This window comes from Homarus americanus, unplaced genomic scaffold (genome assembly GCF_018991925.1).
Source record: "Homarus americanus isolate GMGI-L3 unplaced genomic scaffold, GMGI_Hamer_2.0 scaffold6164, whole genome shotgun sequence".
NCBI classification, from domain to species: Eukaryota; Metazoa; Arthropoda; class Malacostraca; order Decapoda; family Nephropidae; genus Homarus; species Homarus americanus.
In genome coordinates this window covers 658,992-678,401 of record NW_024727421.1, presented here as the reverse complement: position 1 = coordinate 678,401, position 19,410 = coordinate 658,992, and the positions used below count along the sequence as shown (strand labels likewise).

At 44.4% G+C, this 19,410-nt stretch overlaps 1 protein-coding gene across 1 annotated transcript in view; it reads right to left on the bottom strand.

The window, feature by feature from the left end:
* Window positions 1-19,410, bottom strand: part of LOC121865842 (nephrin-like) — a 121,365-nt gene that overhangs the window by 26,223 nt on the left and 75,732 nt on the right. Inside the window, exons 9-12 of the mRNA XM_042365392.1 lie at window positions 9,913-10,251; window positions 9,544-9,700; window positions 8,106-8,253; window positions 5,364-5,516 (exon numbers count right to left, since the gene is read on the bottom strand). Coding sequence (XP_042221326.1) covers window positions 5,364-5,516; window positions 8,106-8,253; window positions 9,544-9,700; window positions 9,913-10,251 — 797 coding nt within the window. The remainder of the gene's footprint in view (window positions 1-5,363; window positions 5,517-8,105; window positions 8,254-9,543; window positions 9,701-9,912; window positions 10,252-19,410) is intronic.

The following is a 19,410-nucleotide window of genomic DNA, read 5'->3' as shown; positions in this document are numbered from 1 at the left end:
ACAAATCTCTGAAAAAAACAAGGTTATTTTTTTTTATCTCACGAGTTAAGTCAGAAAAGGTGTATATGAGGCAGACTATGGCAGAAAAAATGTGACTATTGTATGTACAGTGTGTGGAAGACGATGGTGAGGCGAGGAAATATCTTGTATACTACTGTGTTAAAAGATGTCGCAACGAAGAATACCAGTCGTGTTCCCCCAAAATCCAGGTTCATGGGAAAGGTTAAAAAAAATTGTACTAAGTTTTCTGTTATCCATAAAAGTGAAAGCGAGTCCCATAATCGTGACGGGCTATGGAAGGCAGTGTGGATATAGCGTACTGTAAACTATGTGCACAAAAAAGTAGTATGTTCGGTATTGCTGTAAAGTTAAGAATCCTTTCACAGGTAGGTGGGACAGTGGATGCCCTGGGTACAAACCAGAGACACTTAGGACAGGAAAGGAGCGCTGTGTCCACTCGGCCGCCGCACCCATTGATTAACCATACATGGGTTATATAATCTTCCATGAATCTTGTCTCATGGGCGTGATGGTGGGTGGATAAGCAGGTTAATGGTAAGCTGAAGGCTGGAAGGTACCTGGGGAAGACGACTGGCTGTAGACCCCCTCCCAGTTTAACACTAATTTTAGACCTTAACACAGTTGAAGCCTATACTGAGGAGTGTCGGTAGTGGGGGTGTGATGGTGATGGTGGTGGGGGTGTGATGGTGGTGGGGTGGTGGTGTGATGGTGTGATGGTGGTGTGAATGTGGTGGTGCGGTGTGGTGGTGGGGTGTGATGGTGATGGTGGTGGGGGTGATGTGGGTGTGATGGTGGTGTGAAGGTGGTGGTGCAGATTGTGGTGGTGCGGTGTGTGGTGGTGGGAAGGTGGTGGTGCGGTGTGGTGGTGGTGGGGGTGTGATGGTGAGGGTGTGATGACATTGTGATGATGAAGGCAATGTGATGGTGATGGCATTGTGATAGTGATGGCATTGTGATCGTGATGACACATGTGATGGTGATGGCATTGTGATGGTGACAGCGTGCTGTGTTGGTGATGGTGGTGTGATGGTGAGGGTGTGATGAATGACATTGTGATGGTGATGGTATTGTGATGGTGAGGGTGTGATGGTGATGACATTGTGATGGTGAGGGTGTGATGGTGATGGCATTGTGATGGTGATGACATTGTGATGGTGAGGGTGTGATGGTGATGGCATTGTGATGGTGATGACATTGTGATGGTGATGGCATTGTGATGGTGAGGGTGTGATGGTGATGGCACTGTGATGGTGATGGTGAGGTGTGATGGTGATGGCATTGTGATGGTGATGACATTGTGATGGTGAGGGGTGATGGCATTGTGATGGTGATGACATTGTGATGGTGATGACATTGTGATGGTGAGGGTGTGATGGTGATGGGTGATGTGATGGTGATGGCGGTGATGATGTGATGACATTGTGATGGTGATGGTGATGTGATGGTGATGGCATTGTGATGGTGATGACATTGTGATGGTGATGGCATTGTGATGGTGAGGGTGTGATGGTGATGGCACTGTGATGGTGATGGTATTGTGATGGTGAGGGTGTGATGGTGATGGCAATGTGATGGTGATGACATTGTGAAGGTGAGGGTGTGATGGGTTTACTGTGCTGGTGACGATAATGGTTCATACCATGATGGGATAAAGATAATGGTGACAAAAGACCAGATATTAGTTTTGAATAATTTTAGGTTACAAATATTGGGATAATTCTTATGACGATATTGAAAAATAATTGACGTAAATGTGATTATTTGGGGATCTGATAAATTATGCCAAAAAAATACATACATACATAATAGGTTCAACTTTTTAAACAATTAAAAAAAATATATATTTTTAGATTTAAGTTAAAAGGCTTTATTTGTGTAGGGTAATAATGTATAATTTTAATGTAAATTGTGAATAGTGAAGGATTACATAATTGCATTATTAACGCTAGATGCAAGCAATTAATTTCCACATTCGGATATAGATTTTCATTTGGAATATTAATGAGGAAAGGTGAAAAGGAAATTAAAATTCCACATAATTAATTATATTATTTTTTTATCAATTAATATAGAACCGTCAATTGTGTGGACAGTTTCAGCTTTGGTGTAAGTGTATTCAGAGCAGCGACACTTATTCTGCCTGCAAAAGATGAGTTTATTTATTGGATTTGATGATGATGGTAATGATGATTGATGACGATAATGATGATGATTGATGATGGTGGTAATGATTATTGATGATTGATGATGATGGTAATGATAATGATGGTAATGGTTAATGATGATGATGATGATTGATGACGATAATGATGATGATGATGATGATTGATGACGATAATGATGATGATGATGATGATGATGATTGATTATGGTGGTAATGATTATTATTGATGATGATGGCAATGATGATTGATGGAACTAATGATGATTGATGACGATTGTAATGATGACTGATGATGATTGTGATGTGTGTGTAAAAGTACGTGCAGAGTTACGGTTTTATTGACGTATTCGTTGATAAAGGAGTATGTTTATCGCAAACAGCGTATTGTTTAGAGGTACAAGCTAAGATTCCCTCAGTTACAAGCCTATTTATACATTCCTTAACTCACTCACCTTACATGATAATTTTAACAATCCTATTATTTCAGTTAGTAAGGTAAAGTTGCCGGGTCTGGTTATAGTCACTGTATTTAGTGAATAACTCTACATCTATATTTGGGTTAGAGCAATTTTGGGTTCACCAGAAGTTATATCTCGTCAAGTGCAACAACCTTTTCAAACACCACTTCCGTCGTAAATGGATAATAACAGAGGTGGTAAATTCATGTACAGTACATCTGGTCACCGGGTTTCGTCTGTTTGCTTACAACTAACCCACTCGACCCACGCTTAATGTCGTGTCCACAAAAAACAAAAGAATACACAATGATGCGTCAACAAAGTTAATCTCCTTGGTACCAGATATCATAATAAGTACTTTCAGTTTAATGTGGCTCCCGGCTAAGACGTGAGGTAAGATTAGGTAAGTTTCTTTGGTTGGTTGGGTCAGGTTTTATTGAGGGGGGAGAAGGGTTAATAACTCAAGAACGATTCAGTCGGTTACAGTCGGTTTTACTGTTGCTGTATTTGTAGTGACGAGAGGGATCGTTTTGTAACTTCAACTGCCGGAGTTAATAGAACCGTTCACCAAGTCATAAATGTTAATAGCTTCACCATTCATCGTTCTATATATCTTCAATGTCTACTATCAACAACTTCTAAATCAGTACAATAAACTGATGTTTTTCCTTAAAAGTGAAACCATTCGTAAAGCTGTGCTGCATGGAGGATAAAATTAGAAAGTGAAGATAAAGAAAGGTTACACAAAGTTGCTTCTCGCCCGAGGCTAAGGAGGTATGGTCAAGGCAGCACCAGAGTCAAGGCCAGATCTAAAATTAACCCAGGACTGAATAACCAAAACCCGAACCCCGAACCCGACCCTCTGACGTAGGAAACGAATCCATAGATATATAATAAGAGTTCACCTGGATTAAGTTAGGTTAGGTTAGGTTAGGTTAGGTTAGGTTAGGTTAGGTTAGGTTAGGTTAGGTTAGGTTAGGTTAGGTAGGGATCGAGAGGGAAGCATTGTAGTGGAGTGTGTTTTGGGTGGGCCATAGTGTTGTGGTGGTAATGGTGGTGTTTTATGGTGGTGTATTGTGGTGGTGTGTTGTGGTGGTGTATTGTGGTGGTGTGTTGTGGTGGTGTGTTGTGGTGGTGTGTTGCGGTGGTGGTGTGTTATGGTAGAGGTGGTGTGGTGGTGTGAAGGGGTTGTGGTGGTGGTGAATGTGTGTGTGGTAGTGGATGTGTGTGTGGTAGTGGATGTGTGTGTGGTGGTGGATGTGTGTGTGGTAGTGGTGTGTTGTGGTAGTGGTGGTGGAGGTGGTGTCTGTCTGTCTGTTCTCTTAATATCTGTTCTTTTCTTTTCATTAAGTTTACATCTTATTAAATTTTATCTCAGTTCTTCTCTTTGTCTTATTCTCTCTCTTTATATTTGCTTGTCTGTTTTTTCTCTTCTTCTTTATCTCTGTATCTCTACATCTCCTTCTCTGTCTTTCTATGCATGTATCTGTCTGTCTGTAGCTATAAGTCTGTCTGTCAGTATCTTGGTTTACGCCTGGATCTGTTAACATCTATCTCTACCTATGAATCATTATTTTTCTGTATTTATTTATCTGTCCTTCTCTGTCTATTCTTCTGTCTGTCTGTCTGTCTGTCTTCCCTTTCTCCTTCTCTCAGCCTTTCCAGTTTAATCAGAAAATCTACGTATTTGAGTTGAGTGTTCACGATCTGAATTGTTTTCATCTGAAGTTAATTAAATTTCCAAGGGGGGGAGAGAAGCTTCCTGAAGACTATGAAAGGAGCGAGTATCTCTCTCTCTCTCTCTCTCTCTCTCTCTCTCTCTCTCTCTCTCTCTCTCTCTCTCTCTCTCTGGGCCCACTTTCATATCCTCTTCCTCATCAAATTCTCAAATATCAAGATTCTGAAGAAAAATGTTCAAAAGCTTCTAAACTTGTGTATCACTGTGTAAATAGAAGCTAATTAAGCTATATTCTGTTTATTATTCAAAACGTTAAACACTTTAATGAGGTAAACAGAGGCGTGTTGTGTGTTAGTCCGACTTCGTAACTTTATATATATATATATATATATATATATATATATATATATATATATATATATATATATATAAAACTAATGTACTATCTTAATTACTACATGATTGAGAGGTCATGGTAAAAACGTAGTGATGGGCCGAGTTAATTATTGTGTTAGTCAACAACAACAGGAACGGTGATAAAAATTATAATTAACTGAATAAACCAGAGGGATTACTGGCAGTTGGTGAAATAAAATTTACGACATATAAAATGTTACAGCTGAAAAATACTATAAAATGAAAACTTCCTTATATTAAAACGGATCCCATTTATAAGTATATACCTGTATATTATATACAGGTGAGTTGGGCGTCATGCGGGAAGCGTGTGTGTGTGTGTGTGTGTGTGTGTGTGTGTGTGTGTGTGTGTGTGTGTGTGTGTGTGTGTGTGTGTGTGTGTGCAGGGATGAATAATGTAAGCGAGACAAGATTTCTGTTTTAAACTGAATTTAATGAAACATAAGAGTAATGTTTATGTGGATCAGCTTCCTCTCGTGACCTTCCTTAAGTTACCACAATACAGATGGTGACGATGAGGTGAAAAATAATCTGTTTTTACTTTTATTTAAGGTGATAAACGTTGTATTCCACCTATAACAACGCCGATGGCTAAAACAGGAAGGAATGGAGTGTGTCAGCTCACCTTTGAGGTCTCGTTTCCGTACTTGTCTGGTCTGACGCCGTTAGAGAGAAGAAGTCCTTCCCTCTTCCAGGAAAAGCTCACCTCCGGCGCCCCCTCCGCCAAGCACCGCAAGCGACCTGTCCTCCCTAGCTCCGCCGCCGCACGGTTCAGCAGCTGTAAGGCAAGGCACAAGTTAAACACAGTATTGGAAGGAAGAAAAAGATGATTAATATCCCCGGGGCTAAATTCTGAGATGAATGAGAGACTGAAAGCGAAGAATGAAGGACTTTAGTGATCCTGTGGATAAGGAAAAAAATGAAAGATAAAGGAGAGACAAAAGGAACGGGAGGAAGGTATGGATGGAGGGAGAATGGGACTGAAGACAAGACAAATATGGGAATAAATGTGAGGGAGGCACAAGAAAGGCGAGGGAGTGTGTGGAGGAGGAGGAGGTGGTCAGCCTGGAGGGTGAATTTCGATCGATGCAGAACAAGAAAAGGCTGCAGGGGCCTTGTGAAGTGGTAAGAGTTGAAGGTGAGTTATTAGACAGACAGACGCATACACACAACACACACAGACAGACAGACGCATACACACAACACACACAGACAGACAGACGCATACACACAACATACAGAGAGACAGACGCATACACAAAACATACAGAGAGACAGAGAGACGCATAAATACAACACGCAGAGAGACAGGCAGACGCATACATACAACATACAGAGAGACAGACAGACGCATACACACAACATACAGAGACAGACAGACGCATAAATACAACACGCAGAGAGACAGGCAGACAGACGCATACACACAACAACAGAGACAGACAGACAGACAGACAGACGCATGCATACAACACACAGAGAGACAGACAGACGCATACACACAACATACAGAGACAGACAGACGCATAAATACAACACACAAAGAGACAGACAGACGCATACATACAACACACAGAGAGACAGACGTATACTCACAACAGACAGACAGAAAGACGTATACTCACAACAGACAGACAGAGAGACAGACAGACGAACAGATAAATACACACAATACACAGACAGACAGACAGACAGACAGACAGATGCATACACACAACAGACAAACAGACAGACAAACAGACGCATACACACAACACACAGACAGACGCATACACACAACACACGCACACAGACAGACAGACGCATACACACAACCGACACACACACAGACAGACAGACGCATACACACAACACACAGACAGACAGACAGACAGACAGATGGATAAAGAGAATGATTTATAAACGTCTAAATGAGAATATTTTAAAACACTGTGGCTACCATTAACATTAAGAGCTTATAGGAGAACATCAAATACAGTATTACATAAGAACATACATAATACTGTAATAATGATGAGCCCTATTGTTAAAATTAGTAACATACAGAGAAACTGTTGTTGTTGTTTGGAAAATCACTATTACGCTTTAGAATATAAATAATGTATTACTCAATTTAAAACGCGACTAGTATAATCTAACTACTGTATAATATCCCTATAATTTGAGTATAATCTAAGTATAATTTTACTGTATCGTTACAGTGTTAATTACAGCTGAAATATGTTAAAAGAAAGGTAAATTTCCTCTTGGTGATATTCTCAGGTGAATTCACTATGTATTTACCTTTCTGTAACCAGGTGATCATTGGTCTCTCTCTCTCTCTTAGTCGCTGTAACCACCTATTGACCTGACATGACCTACCCTACTCTGACCTAACCAGCTGTTTATTTTCTTAAAGTCAATTCTCTTTTTCCTGTTACAGATAAATGCTACTGTATTCTGTTAATCAATAACTACCGACGTTTCTCCTACAAAAAGCTGTAATTTTCTTGTATTCAGCTGCTGTCCTGTAGCTGGTTGCTGTGATTTTACACCCAGGCGGCGTGGTCTTAAAACTCACTGCTCCATAACTAACAGCTGTTTCTCCCTCAACAGCTGTCCTTCTCCTAAAATCAACTTCTCTTATATGCAGCTGCTGTTCTGTCGGCCGAGCTGCTGTTGTTTCACAGTGAGATGTTGTTCTCCTGCCTCCTGCTGTTGCTTTCTCATAATTGTTTATTTTTCTATAATCCATTGATGTTTCTAAATAATTATCTGCTGTTTTATAACCCTCTACGTATTCCTGTGTAACCACCTGCTTTTCCTCAATAACTAACTGCTGTATTCCTGTAAGTAGCTGTATATGCTCTATAACTCTGCTGGTCTTCTATATTCACCTGCTGTTGCTCTATAACTCTGCTGGTCTCCTATAATCCCCTGCTGGTCTCCTATATAGCTCTGCTGGTCTCCGATATAACTCTGCTGGTCTCCTATAATCCCCTGCTGGTCTCCTATAATCCCCTGCTGTTGCTCTATAGCTCTTCCTGTTATTGTCCTTTAACTAAGTGCTGTGACAATCGAGTGCTGCTTCTCATTCTTCACCCGGCAAATGGGCCAACCCCTCCCACACACTCTCCTCCCACCCCAACCCTCTCCTCCTCCTCAACCCTCTCCTCCCTCCTCAACCCCCTCCCACACCTCTCCTCCCACCCCAACCCTCTCCTCCCTCCTCAACCCCCCCCTCCCACACCCTCCCCTCCCTCCCCAACCTAAAACCAATCGGTGTGACAGCCTGTGCCAGCCTCTTAATCTGTCACACAGCATGAGACTTGTTCGTTGTACCCAATAACCAGCTGCCGTTAATATTTTCTCCACCTGGGCCACCCACCTGTGAGTGTTCCACCTGGGGCTTCGTCTTGACCACCAGGGTGACGTTGGCCAAGGCGACCTTCCCGATGCCGTTGTTGACCACGCAAGAGAAGACGCCCGTGTCGTTTCTGTTGGCTCGTAGCACCTTGAGTGCGGCTTTCTTCCCTCTGTAGGCCAAGAGGAGGAGGTTAATAGACGTGTACGTGTGTGTGTGTGTGTGTGTGTGTGTGTGTGTGTGTGTGTGTGTGTGTGTGTGTGTGTGTGTGTGTGTGTGTGTGTGTCACGAGGGTAATAAAGTATATGGAGATTCAGGATGACTAATTACCTAAATCTTCTTTAGTAAAGTAATGAGATGCATAAGAGGTGTTCAAGAGTTGGTACAAGAGGTGATGAGTTTGTAGATGTTGGACAAGGAGTCTGAAGAATCCTATTAAGAGTCTATATTTGGGTAACGCTGACAGAATTGTTTTGTTTGTGAGCCTTATGTTGTCATTAGGTTGTCTTTATTATTATCATCATCATTATTATGTTCATTTGATTATCACATAGATGGCATTCTCTATCATATCTCCCATTTATATCATTAGAGATGTTCATTATTTTGTCGACATGAAAAAAAACAAAATTAAGACATATAATTTAAAAATATCACCCCCACCCACCCTCACCCACCCTCTGTCACCCTCACCCACCCTCTGTCACCCTCACCCACTAACCCCCTGACTCGTAAAGGGCCAACAAGTGAGTTCGAACAAAAAGTTTCCCACGTTGGAAACTATTCAAAATTCTAGATCCCACAGCCCGCAGCTTTCCACACAATAGTAGCTCCCCTGCCACCACCCTGCCACCCCTCTGCCACCACCCTGTCACTACCCTCTAAAAATGAGTTATATACTGAGAATTGCGGTGCCCCTACTGCCTGCCTGCCTACCTTCCTTCTCCCCCCACACACCTATCACTACTACTGCTACTGTTGTTGCTGCCTTCAACCGATCCTGACCCCTCTCTCTCTCTCTCTCTTTCTCTCTCTCCTATGTTCATAACCTCCCTTTTGCCATTAATTCCTCTCCATCTTTCTCTCCTGTCTATTCCACCCTCCTTCTCCAATCCTCTTCAACAATTATCCTCCAACACTCCTCTCTTCTCTTACTTTTCTGTCCGCAATATGGTCGTGTCTCCTCTTTCCTTTCCCTTCTCCTCCTGCCCTCATCTTTTTCTCCGATACCCCTTCCTAGGTTTCCATTTCTATCGGTTTTCTTTATCCTTCCCCTTTATAATAGTGTTTTCGTGTCCCCGCTCTCAGTATTCACCTAATGGATCCCTCGTTTAAGCTCGTCATAGTTCTCTACCTTTCATTTTTCTTATTTATTTTCTCTTCCTCTGTTTCTATTGTTATCGTGTTTCTCTATCTTCCCACCCCCACCTTCAGGAATTCATTAAGTCGCCCCAGTACTCACCCGAAGGTTTGCTCAGTGCGTGTAAAGTCGTAGTCTTCCCTCGTCCACTGCATCATGTCCTCCGTCAGGGGGTTCCCGTCGGCAGCGCATTCCAGGCTCGCGTCCTGGCCCTCCGACACTGTCCTCACCTCCGACGTGTACTTGATAGTGGGTGGATCTGTTAGGCGAGGAGGAGGAGGAAGGAAGAAAAATGTTATTTACTTTATTACTTGGTATTAATTTTTATAGTTTCATGCTTCAAGGTCTAATAAATGACTAACCACAACTTATAACTTGACAGTAACATAAAAAATAAAATAAATCAAGACACTCGGCAATATAATTCTTGGGAACTACGTAATAAGTTGCTCCACACAAGCGACTACTTACACTGCACGTTGAGGTAGACCTTGGCGATGGTAGTGCCCTCTTGATTCCTGGCCTCCAGCTCGTAGTCTCCGGCATCGTCTAGCGTCACGCCCCTGATATATAACAGAGGTCCGTCCGCTGCCACATAGGACCCGCCCGTGCCGCCCATCGTTTTCGGGCCGTGGGCGTAGGCGTGTCTCCAGGAGTCGTCGATGACAGGGTCAGGTAAAGGGAGGCCGTGGCGGGTCCACGCGTACTGCACGGGGCCCGGGTTGGCTCGTGCCGTCAGGTTGAGTACCTCAGACTCCCCGACAACTACGTCCACCAGATCAGGCGGGTCGGAGAGGAATGTTGGGGCGTCTGTCAAAAAGCAAAACAAAATAAACGTCTTAATATCAACTGAAACAATCTCCTTATCTAATAATTAATCTAATCTTCCTCATTTATCAGTAAACTTAATACCTGCACTGCTATCTCATATCAATTATCTCCACAGTAAAAAGTAAACCTGTTTTTTTAAATAGAACGTTAAATTAATATGCCTCTGGTAATAACGCCGGAGATCTTTTCGCTAACACCCAACAGACGCATTAGTGTCTCTGACGACCAGCGTAAACACAGTCTTCATAATCTTATAATCAATATTTCGAGACTGTAAATGTGGCAAGAATAAGGAACAACGGGAAGTTTACTATCTTCCCGCCCCCTCCACCTCCCTGCCCCTCTCCATCCCTACTTGCAGGTACTTCCCTCACTTCCTCCCTCTCTCCCCTGTCCCTCTCAGTGCCTTCAGTACACCCTCGTATCTTAACACACCCGTCACCACCTCAGGCCATTTTTTCTCAAAGGACGCGTCTCTCTCTCTCACTCACTCCCCCCCTCTCTCTCACTCTCTATCTCACACTCACTATCTCTTTCGCAAGACGTCTGTGCCCCATAGGACGCCACAAAGTGAGATCATCCACCCCTTATGGAAAACATCTTTCTGTAATCTCCCATTAAATATTCATCAGAGAGGTTGATCCTCTTGAAGGGGAGGGGAGGGGGAGGTGGAAGACGGGACAGGGGGTGGAAGACGGGACAGGGGGTGGAAGACGGGTCAGGGGGTTGGGTAGGGGGGTTTAAGATGGGTTAGGTGGAGGAGTGGAAAGCCTTAGTTAAATCCACCCGTCTCTGTCTTACCAGCCAGGAAAAATATGTTCTATTAAAGATGAGGAAGTAAAGGAAGAGGTCTAACATTACCAGGAAGGAGTCCGAGGGAACATGGGAAGGAAAAACGAGAAGGAAAACAAATTGGAAACAGACAGAAACTCATGTGGAAAATCTTAAGTGATGGTCTTGGTGGTGATAGTCAATTAACATTAAATGGAGAAATCTTGAATAATGTCATCGATTTAAGGGAGGGAAGGAATAGAGGCCCAGTGCTATAGGAGGGGGGGGAGGAGTGAGGGCCCAGTGCTATAGGCGGAAGGGTGAAGGAGTGAGGGCCCAGTGCTATAGGAGGGGGAGGGGTGAGGGCCCAGTGCTATAGGAGGAGAGAAGGGTGAGGGCCCAGTGCTATAGGGTGAGGGGTGCTAGGAGGAGGAGGGTCCAGTGCTATGGGAGGGAGGTGAGGGTCCAGTGCTATAGGAGGGAAGGGGTAGGGCCCAGTGCTATAGGAGGGAGGTAGGGTCCATTGCTATAAGAGGGTGAGGTCCAGTGCTATAGGAGGAGGAAGGGGTGGGGCCCAGTGCTATAGGAGGTGAGGGTCCAGTGCTATGGGAGGGAAGGGTGAGGGCCCAGTGCTATAGGCGGAGGGACAGGTGAGGGCCCAGTGCTATAGGAGGAGGGAAGGATTGAGGGCCCAGTGCTATAGGAGGAGGGAAGGGGTGAGGGCCAGTGCTATGGGGGAACTAATGAAGACCAGTGCTATAGGAGGGAGGAGAGAATAATTAAGGTAAAATAGGAGAGACAGAGACAGAGTAAAAGGCCCAAGATAGAATGGAAAGGAAGGAGAGTAGGAGAAGATACGATGCGATAAATAGAGGAGGTGTAAAACTGGAGTAGGGAGAAGAGAAGCCATAAGGAAGAGACAATAACCTGGTAGTGGCACAGAAGAAGGGAAGAGGGAGGTATTCTTTTATGTTCTTCACTCGGTTTGCTCTCGACTCTCACTTAACCACAAACTGAAATGGATTGGTGGGTCGAGAGCGGTGATACACGGGCCAGATAGCGTTAACGACCTGTCTTGTTGATAAGGAAAGCTCCCCTCCAACCTCGCTCTGCGGCCTCTCCCTTATACCTCGGGTCCTGATGCTGGTTCTGATTTTCTGATGATGTTACCAGCCCCCTCCCCCTGTTGAGGTTACCAGCCTCTTCTCCTGCCCCTGCCTAGGTTATCAGCCCCTTCTGCTGTCCCTGCTGAGATACCAACCTCTTCTGCTGCACCTGCTGAGGTTACCAGCCCTGACCATGATCTATATACCCGCTACTAATGCTATTCTCTGCCTCTCTATAATTCCTCCGTCTGTATCGCTATCAAGACTTACCCACCGATGCTGCTACTTTCCCTGCTGAAGCTACTAGCCGACTCTCTCCTGTCAGTCCGTCTATTCCCAGCCACCCACACCCTGGCTGCTACCGCTCCACCTTCACCGCCACACGCACACACAAGAATTTTTAAGGCCTAGTTAAGCTGCGTTTTATTGCGGACTGTAGAGAGATAAGACCTTTGTTTCTCGCGGTGTTAACCATTTCTCAACACTCAGCGATATGTAGATGTTACTAAAGACATCAATAAGGAAATCTCATAAAAAAAACAACAACTATGAAGCATTATAAATTCAGTTATATTGAAGGACACTAAAAGATAATCTATTTTTTTTTTGTATTTTAATTCAAGATTTTCTGTCCAACTCACCATTGTGTGAAGGCAGATAAATATGCTGTAAATAATAAATACCAGAGACTCGTTACATCGTGGTTGTTTGGCATTGAACATTAACTCCCCCCCCCTGTGATGTATCCGAATTTGCATCATAACTCACAAGGTTTGTTTAGCTCTGTATTTCTTTACCTTCCACTAGATACACGACACTACACTAGTTACCCATAGTCTGGCTTATCTCTCCCTGCCGCGTTTTCTCAGTTATATCGTTACCTCAACTCCTCCTCCCTTCAGGTTAAAGAAAATGTTTTGTTTTAAATATATCTGTAAAGCTTTTCTTCAAATGTCATCAGTGTTATCTTCTCAGGTAAGCGCTGGAGGGAGGAATGTTCTTCAATAACGATTCTGTTTATTAATGCACTAAGTCTTGCTTATATTGAGATAAATGTTCTATTGTAATCTTCTTCTTCCCAGTAACTTTGCCATTACATTTTTTTTATTTCAACATCACAATAAAGTTCTAGTATAATGTTGTATCAATAGTATGTTTTGATCATTTAAAATAAGTTTAACTAAGTCTATCTATTTTCAAACGCCATTTCACTAAACATATATTCTCTATTAACTAAACTATAATAATATCCTATGTTTAACTCCTTCCTGCCTTACCTACACTGGTCTGAGTTATACATACAAAGTGACTCTCCATTTTCCCATTCCCTCCCCCTCTTAGTTCCCGAGTAAGATCTGAATCGTTTCTCACTTCCCCTTCTTCACTCCTTTCCCCTTGAGAGTTGAAGCTCCTTTCCCTCTCATCTGAGCAGCTAAACCCATCCATTACATGAGTTTTAAGCTGTTCTTTACCCTATTCATACGTGTCTCTTCCATCTACCTCAACTGTGACTCTCTCTCTCTCTCTCTCTCTCTCTCTCTCTCTCTCTCTCTCTCTCTCAGCTTCATTTGCTAATGATCTGAGCTCTGAGCAACCCATCCCCGAGCCGCTAACTGATCACAGCGCCATTATCTTCAAGTCCCCATCCTTCCTTGTCTCTTTACCCCCATGCACTGAACTTTGGAACTCCCCCTTTCTCCCTTATTGAACTCTGGAATTCCCCTTTCCCATCTTATCCCTTCTCTGAGCACCCCAACCCATCTCTCCCCTCCCCCCCATTTCTCCCTCTGACTCCCCTCCCTCCCATTCTACCCCCATAACCTCTCTTACGTCAGGCTCTGGAGGCCGTTTCTCGAGTACAAGAAAACTCATAAATCATTCACAAACAAGATGAAATCCCCAGTCGAACCATTGCCATCCCAAGCCAGTCATCACGCTGAGCCGCAGTAGGCTGGTGTGAGGAATTTGGAGGAGGAGAGAGAGGCTGAGTCGGAGGTAATGGAGGCAAGGGAATAGTAGCTCATACACCCTTTAAAATTACTTCACTCTACACTTCCTCCTCCACCTCTTCCATCTCTACAACCTCCTCCTACAACCCCACACTTTCTCCATTTCTACTCCTCTTCCGTTTCCTCTTTCGCCTCTTCCACCTTCTTCTCCACCTCTACAACTCCTATTACAATCCCCCCCACAACCTTCTCTATTTTCATGCCTCCCTTACAATCTAAAACCACGTTCCTCCATCTGTCTAGTGCCTGGATGGACTGCCTTGTGGTCCCGGTGGCTAACCTGAGGGCTCCAACACACACACCACCTGCCTGTGTAAGAGATCTGTAGTTCCCCTGTCCTGCAGTTGTTACTATGATGGAAGGAAGGAAGGAAAGAATGAAGGAAGAGATAATGGGAGGGGAAGATGAAGGAGAGTAGGAGGGGGAAGCTAAGGAGTGGAGGAAGGGAGTGGGGAAGAGAATGGGGGAAAGAGAAGGGAAGGGGAAGGATGGGTGGATGGAGGAGAATAGGAGGGAAGGGAGGAAGAGGTGAAGGAAAGAGGGAAGAAGGCAAGGAGTGGAGGGAGGGAGGGAGGAAGGCAGACAAGGAGTGGAGAGAGTAAGGGAGGGAGGGAGGGAGGGAGGGGAAGGAAAGAAAGGAAGTTAAGGAGTACAAGAGGTGTGGAAACATCCCTCGATAACATATCCTGACACGTGAGATAACAGACCTTCCTTCCTCCCACTACTGTTGATAACGTCCCTACTGTTCACCTCTCTACTGTTCATGTCCTTCTTACTGTTGCTGGCCTCCCTCCCGTTGCCTACTTACCGTTACAAGCTTCCCTTACTGTTGGTGACCCATCATACTTTCGTTCTCCCTTCTGTTGCTGACCTCACCCACTCTTACTGTCATCTGTCCCTCCCTCCTGTTGTTTTCCTACCATTACAAGCCGGTCTCCCTGTTGCTAGTTCTCTCCCTATGGTTGCTGCCCACCACCCCAACACCATCATCATCACTACAACCACCACTACCACCATCGTCACCACCTATCACCATCACCACAACACTGCCACCAACTACCAACATCGCCACCACCTACCACCATCACTACCAACATCGCCACCACCATCGCCACCACCTACCATCATCGCCACCACCTACCACCATCACTACCACCATCGCCACCACCTACCACCATCACAACCACCATTGCCACCACCTACCACCATCACATCACCGCCACCGTTGCTGCCGTCTCCTAAGGTGGTGGACAGAAACTCAACTTTAATAATAACTGAAACCTAAAACCGATATCCTGCGGAAATTAAATTGGTTGCCGGCGTAATTGTTGTTCTTTGCTTCGGGACACTAAGGTGCTAAACGGCTGTGGTATATGACGTGGGCCTCATGATGACGTGCTGTAGGGGTGCTTATTAGTTATTGCTATGAATCACACACACACACTCACTATATAGTGTGTGTGTGTGTGTGTGTGTGTGTGTGTGTGTGTGTGTGTGTGTGAAGACGAATGAGGGAAAAGTAAAAATAGGAAAAAAAATAAAAAAGGCCAACAAAAAACTTTATCAAATTAAACTGTTTAGACTATAGATCCTCAAGCAGTGTGTTGAGCAGTACTTAGGTTGGGCATCTGAGAAGAAAAAAATATTCTTGGAATTGAACATTAACGCCTTTAACTCCTTTACTGGATCCAGAGTAACAGAAAATCACCACCGCAAAATAAAGGATGAAGCTAGAGGCCTCCAGCAACGCTAGCGGCCTGCTACAGGGACCAGTGGCCTACGAAAGCGCTAGTGGCTTGCTAGGAGCCTTGCCAAGCGTCTTGCTATTAGCTAAGAGCAGTAGTGAAGTGAAACTAACAAAAACAGGAGTTGAGAAGAAACACTAACAGAAGGAACAGCAGGAGAGAAGCAACGACATGAGGGCAGCAGCTACACCATGACAGCAGCCAAGGCAGGCCTGTAACAGCACCAGTCGTCAGTGAGGGTCCACGGCGGCGTAAAAGGTATAATGAGGTGTTGAGGACGCGGGGCACGGTAGGCTGCCCCGGGTCTACTTCGACACGCACCGGGCATGTGTTCCCTTAATCCATGCGGCTGTGATTCCTCCCTCAAAAATCATAATACATCTGTTTTTAAGATAAAGAACAAATAAATCTTTACTTGACAATATTGAGTAAATCCAGGATGAAATGAATACTATAAATTTTTGGCTACGTTTCGAAATTATGGATAATCTTGTGATGATGGCAGGAGGGAGAAACGCAGCAGTCCAGCCGTCCTGAGGCAAAAACTGGTTGCTGACCACGCATCCTGGAGACGTGTCCTATCCTCTCCCAGACGCTCCCACTTTACTCTGCACGTAAGAGATGATCCCGCTTTGTCCTGCCCCTCCCCCCTCCCCAGATGCTCCTACATTGTCCTAAACTCCCCCACGACGCCACCACACCAACCTACCGGACGCCCACACACTAACAGCACTACAGCTCTACCTCTCTTTCATACACCATCACAACACTAAGAACCAAGGTTTAACACACGTGTACTCTTAATATCAGGTACCTCCTCCTCTATGTATCAAACTGCTGAACTTATCCATTATGTCTTTAATTGTCATTATCTGTGTATCTTGTCAATCTCCTTTCCGCATCTCACACTCGTATTTCCTCCCTACCTACCATCGTTATCAGCGTCTGCCCACTCTTCTAGCCAGCTGCGGGTTCTCCCTCCGGGCTCGCCTCACTGCTCTGCCCACTGACCAGAAGGTGGTACGCACAGGTGTGGGCGCTAGAGGGCACTAAGTCCAATGAACCCCGACGAGGCGGGCTGCGGCTTGGCTAGGGGGTGGCGGGAAGCTCCCAGATGGTGCTTTAACCACTCTCACCCTCTCCCAGATGGTGCTTAAACCACTCTCACCCTCTCCCAGATGGTGCTCACTAACCCCTCTCATCCTCTCACACCTTCAGTGGACTTGAGGTAGATGGACACAAGCCTCCATCACCCTGTATATAATATATTACTGAACACGTCTCCAGGTGCCGCGCGAAGTGTGTACAGATGGGAGATACTTATTTATTTATTTTTGCTTCCTTGCTTGCTTGCTTGGCCGGACCATATCTCAGGCACAGGTATCTCTCTCATAGTTGGTCATCAGCAGTGGGTGTACGACTCTCGCCTTCCTTCATAACACGTTATCATTATGCCTCTCACGTGCCCACTGCATCAACTCTCACCTGCCCGCTGCCTCACTCACAACCCTGTATGGCTCTCCCTCAGGTCACAAACTGAGGCTCTCAATTTTTTTTACATCAAGTTAACTATTTCCTCCTTTTCTCTTTTATTGTTATTCCTTAGTTTTATTATATTTTTTTTACATTTTCTTATTGGCTATTTTTTATGGTTATTATTTTGTGTATATTCTTCACCTAACTTCAGTTTTATCACACACACTTTTTCAATAAACCGTTAATTATTATTATTATTATTATTATTACACACACGCGCGCGCGCGCGAAAACGGTGTCGAAGTGAGTCAACAGACACAAAAGAGGTTAATAGACTGTCTCCACTAACCTGCTGTGTTAAGCGAAAGTTATAGAACCGCCATCGTAGTTTGGTGTATACAGTAGCTTGAGCGACTGTAGGAGTAGTGTGTGTGTGTGTGTGTGTGTGTGTGTGTGTGTGCCCGCCCCTCAGTTCCAGTTCCCCAACAGAGGCAGTTAGCCAGGGCGGCGTAGTCACCACACTGACCTTCACTTCTCTCTTTGAACCCCAGGCTACACCCCCCTCCTTCCCCTCCCCCTCTTCCTTCCCCTCCCCCTAACCCTTCCTCTACTCTTCCCCCCCAACTCCTACCGTCGTAAACCCTAATTATACTCTTCATTTTTGTATGTTTGTGTGTTATTCCCTTATTTATCTACACTATACATCCACCTTTGATAATCATAACCAGATCTACATAAGACTGTCAGTTATTGTATCCCAGTAACTGTTGGTTATCGTTTCCACTCTTCGTAATCCTCTTCAGCTACCTTCCTCTTCCTCTTTTGTTTGCCGTTCCATCTCTACCCTTCCAAATACCTAGAATCTTTATAACATGTTTCTTTTCAGTTCGTCTCTCCATTTCATTCCCTTCCCTTTCCCGATCCTTCCGTTCCTTCCTTCATCCCTCCCTTCTGTCTTTCCTCCCTCGGTGTTTTGTTTCCCTCGGCCTCTCTCTCTCTCTCTCTCTCTCCCCCTACCCGGATTCGCCTGAACTTGTTGCTTCGGTATTATTTTGGTCGATGACTGGGGCCTGTCCCTCGGGGTGAGCACGTGCGCCTCCCTCCCCCTCTCTTATTTGGTTCACCCTCAGCCCTTGCTCACTCACTCACTCTTACACACAGCCGCGTATTTAGTACTCTACTTCCCCCCCCAAGCCAGCAGACATTGTAGCATTGTTTATAAATGACTCTGACTCTTCAGTTTCGCTTGTGTAACCTCTCTCCTTTTACTATTTCCTCTATTCATCGTTTATTTGCCTCTATGCCTTTATCATTTTTGCTCTATGTTCTCGAGTTTGCTTGCATAAACATATTTTATTACAATTGCTTGTTTTTCATCTTTTGATTAGACAAAGTCGGAGCTGTTTCTCGACTGAGCTGTTTCTCGACTAAGCTGTGTACCGTCGACCACACAGCTTAAAACTGTTCAGTAATTTTCTGGGTAAAAATTCCGTTGTGTTTGTTACAAAAATATTTCTTGATAGACTGCCATTTTTTGTTTGATTTGTTGTTCGTCGGTTTGAGAAAAAACAAAACTCATTTACTCTCTTTCCATCATATGATGACTGAAACGTTAGTCATAGAAATACAAACGGATGCTCCATGTTACAAGCATATCATTCACGTTTGCTGTCATGCAGTATGTAAAGGGTGTTTTGGGGAATCAGCAATCCCACGAAAATTGCCACAAACAAAATATACAAACTTTTATGGGGGGTGGAAGGGGTGGAGGGGGGAGGGGTTTTGCGATGTCTATCTTGCTATACAAATATTATATTTACAGCCAGGGTCTGTATCGTATCCCCAACGTATATCATATTATTCAGTCAGCAATATATCCTACATTATTAGCAGGGCGCGTGTACCCTCCTGCCTCGTGGAGTAAGGCGATCACACGAACAGAAGCTCCAGAGGATTGAAACTCGTGTTCTCAAAGGTTCCCACGTTACTTCTCCTCTAGTAAATGGGGATGAGAGAACACATCAAGTTTAT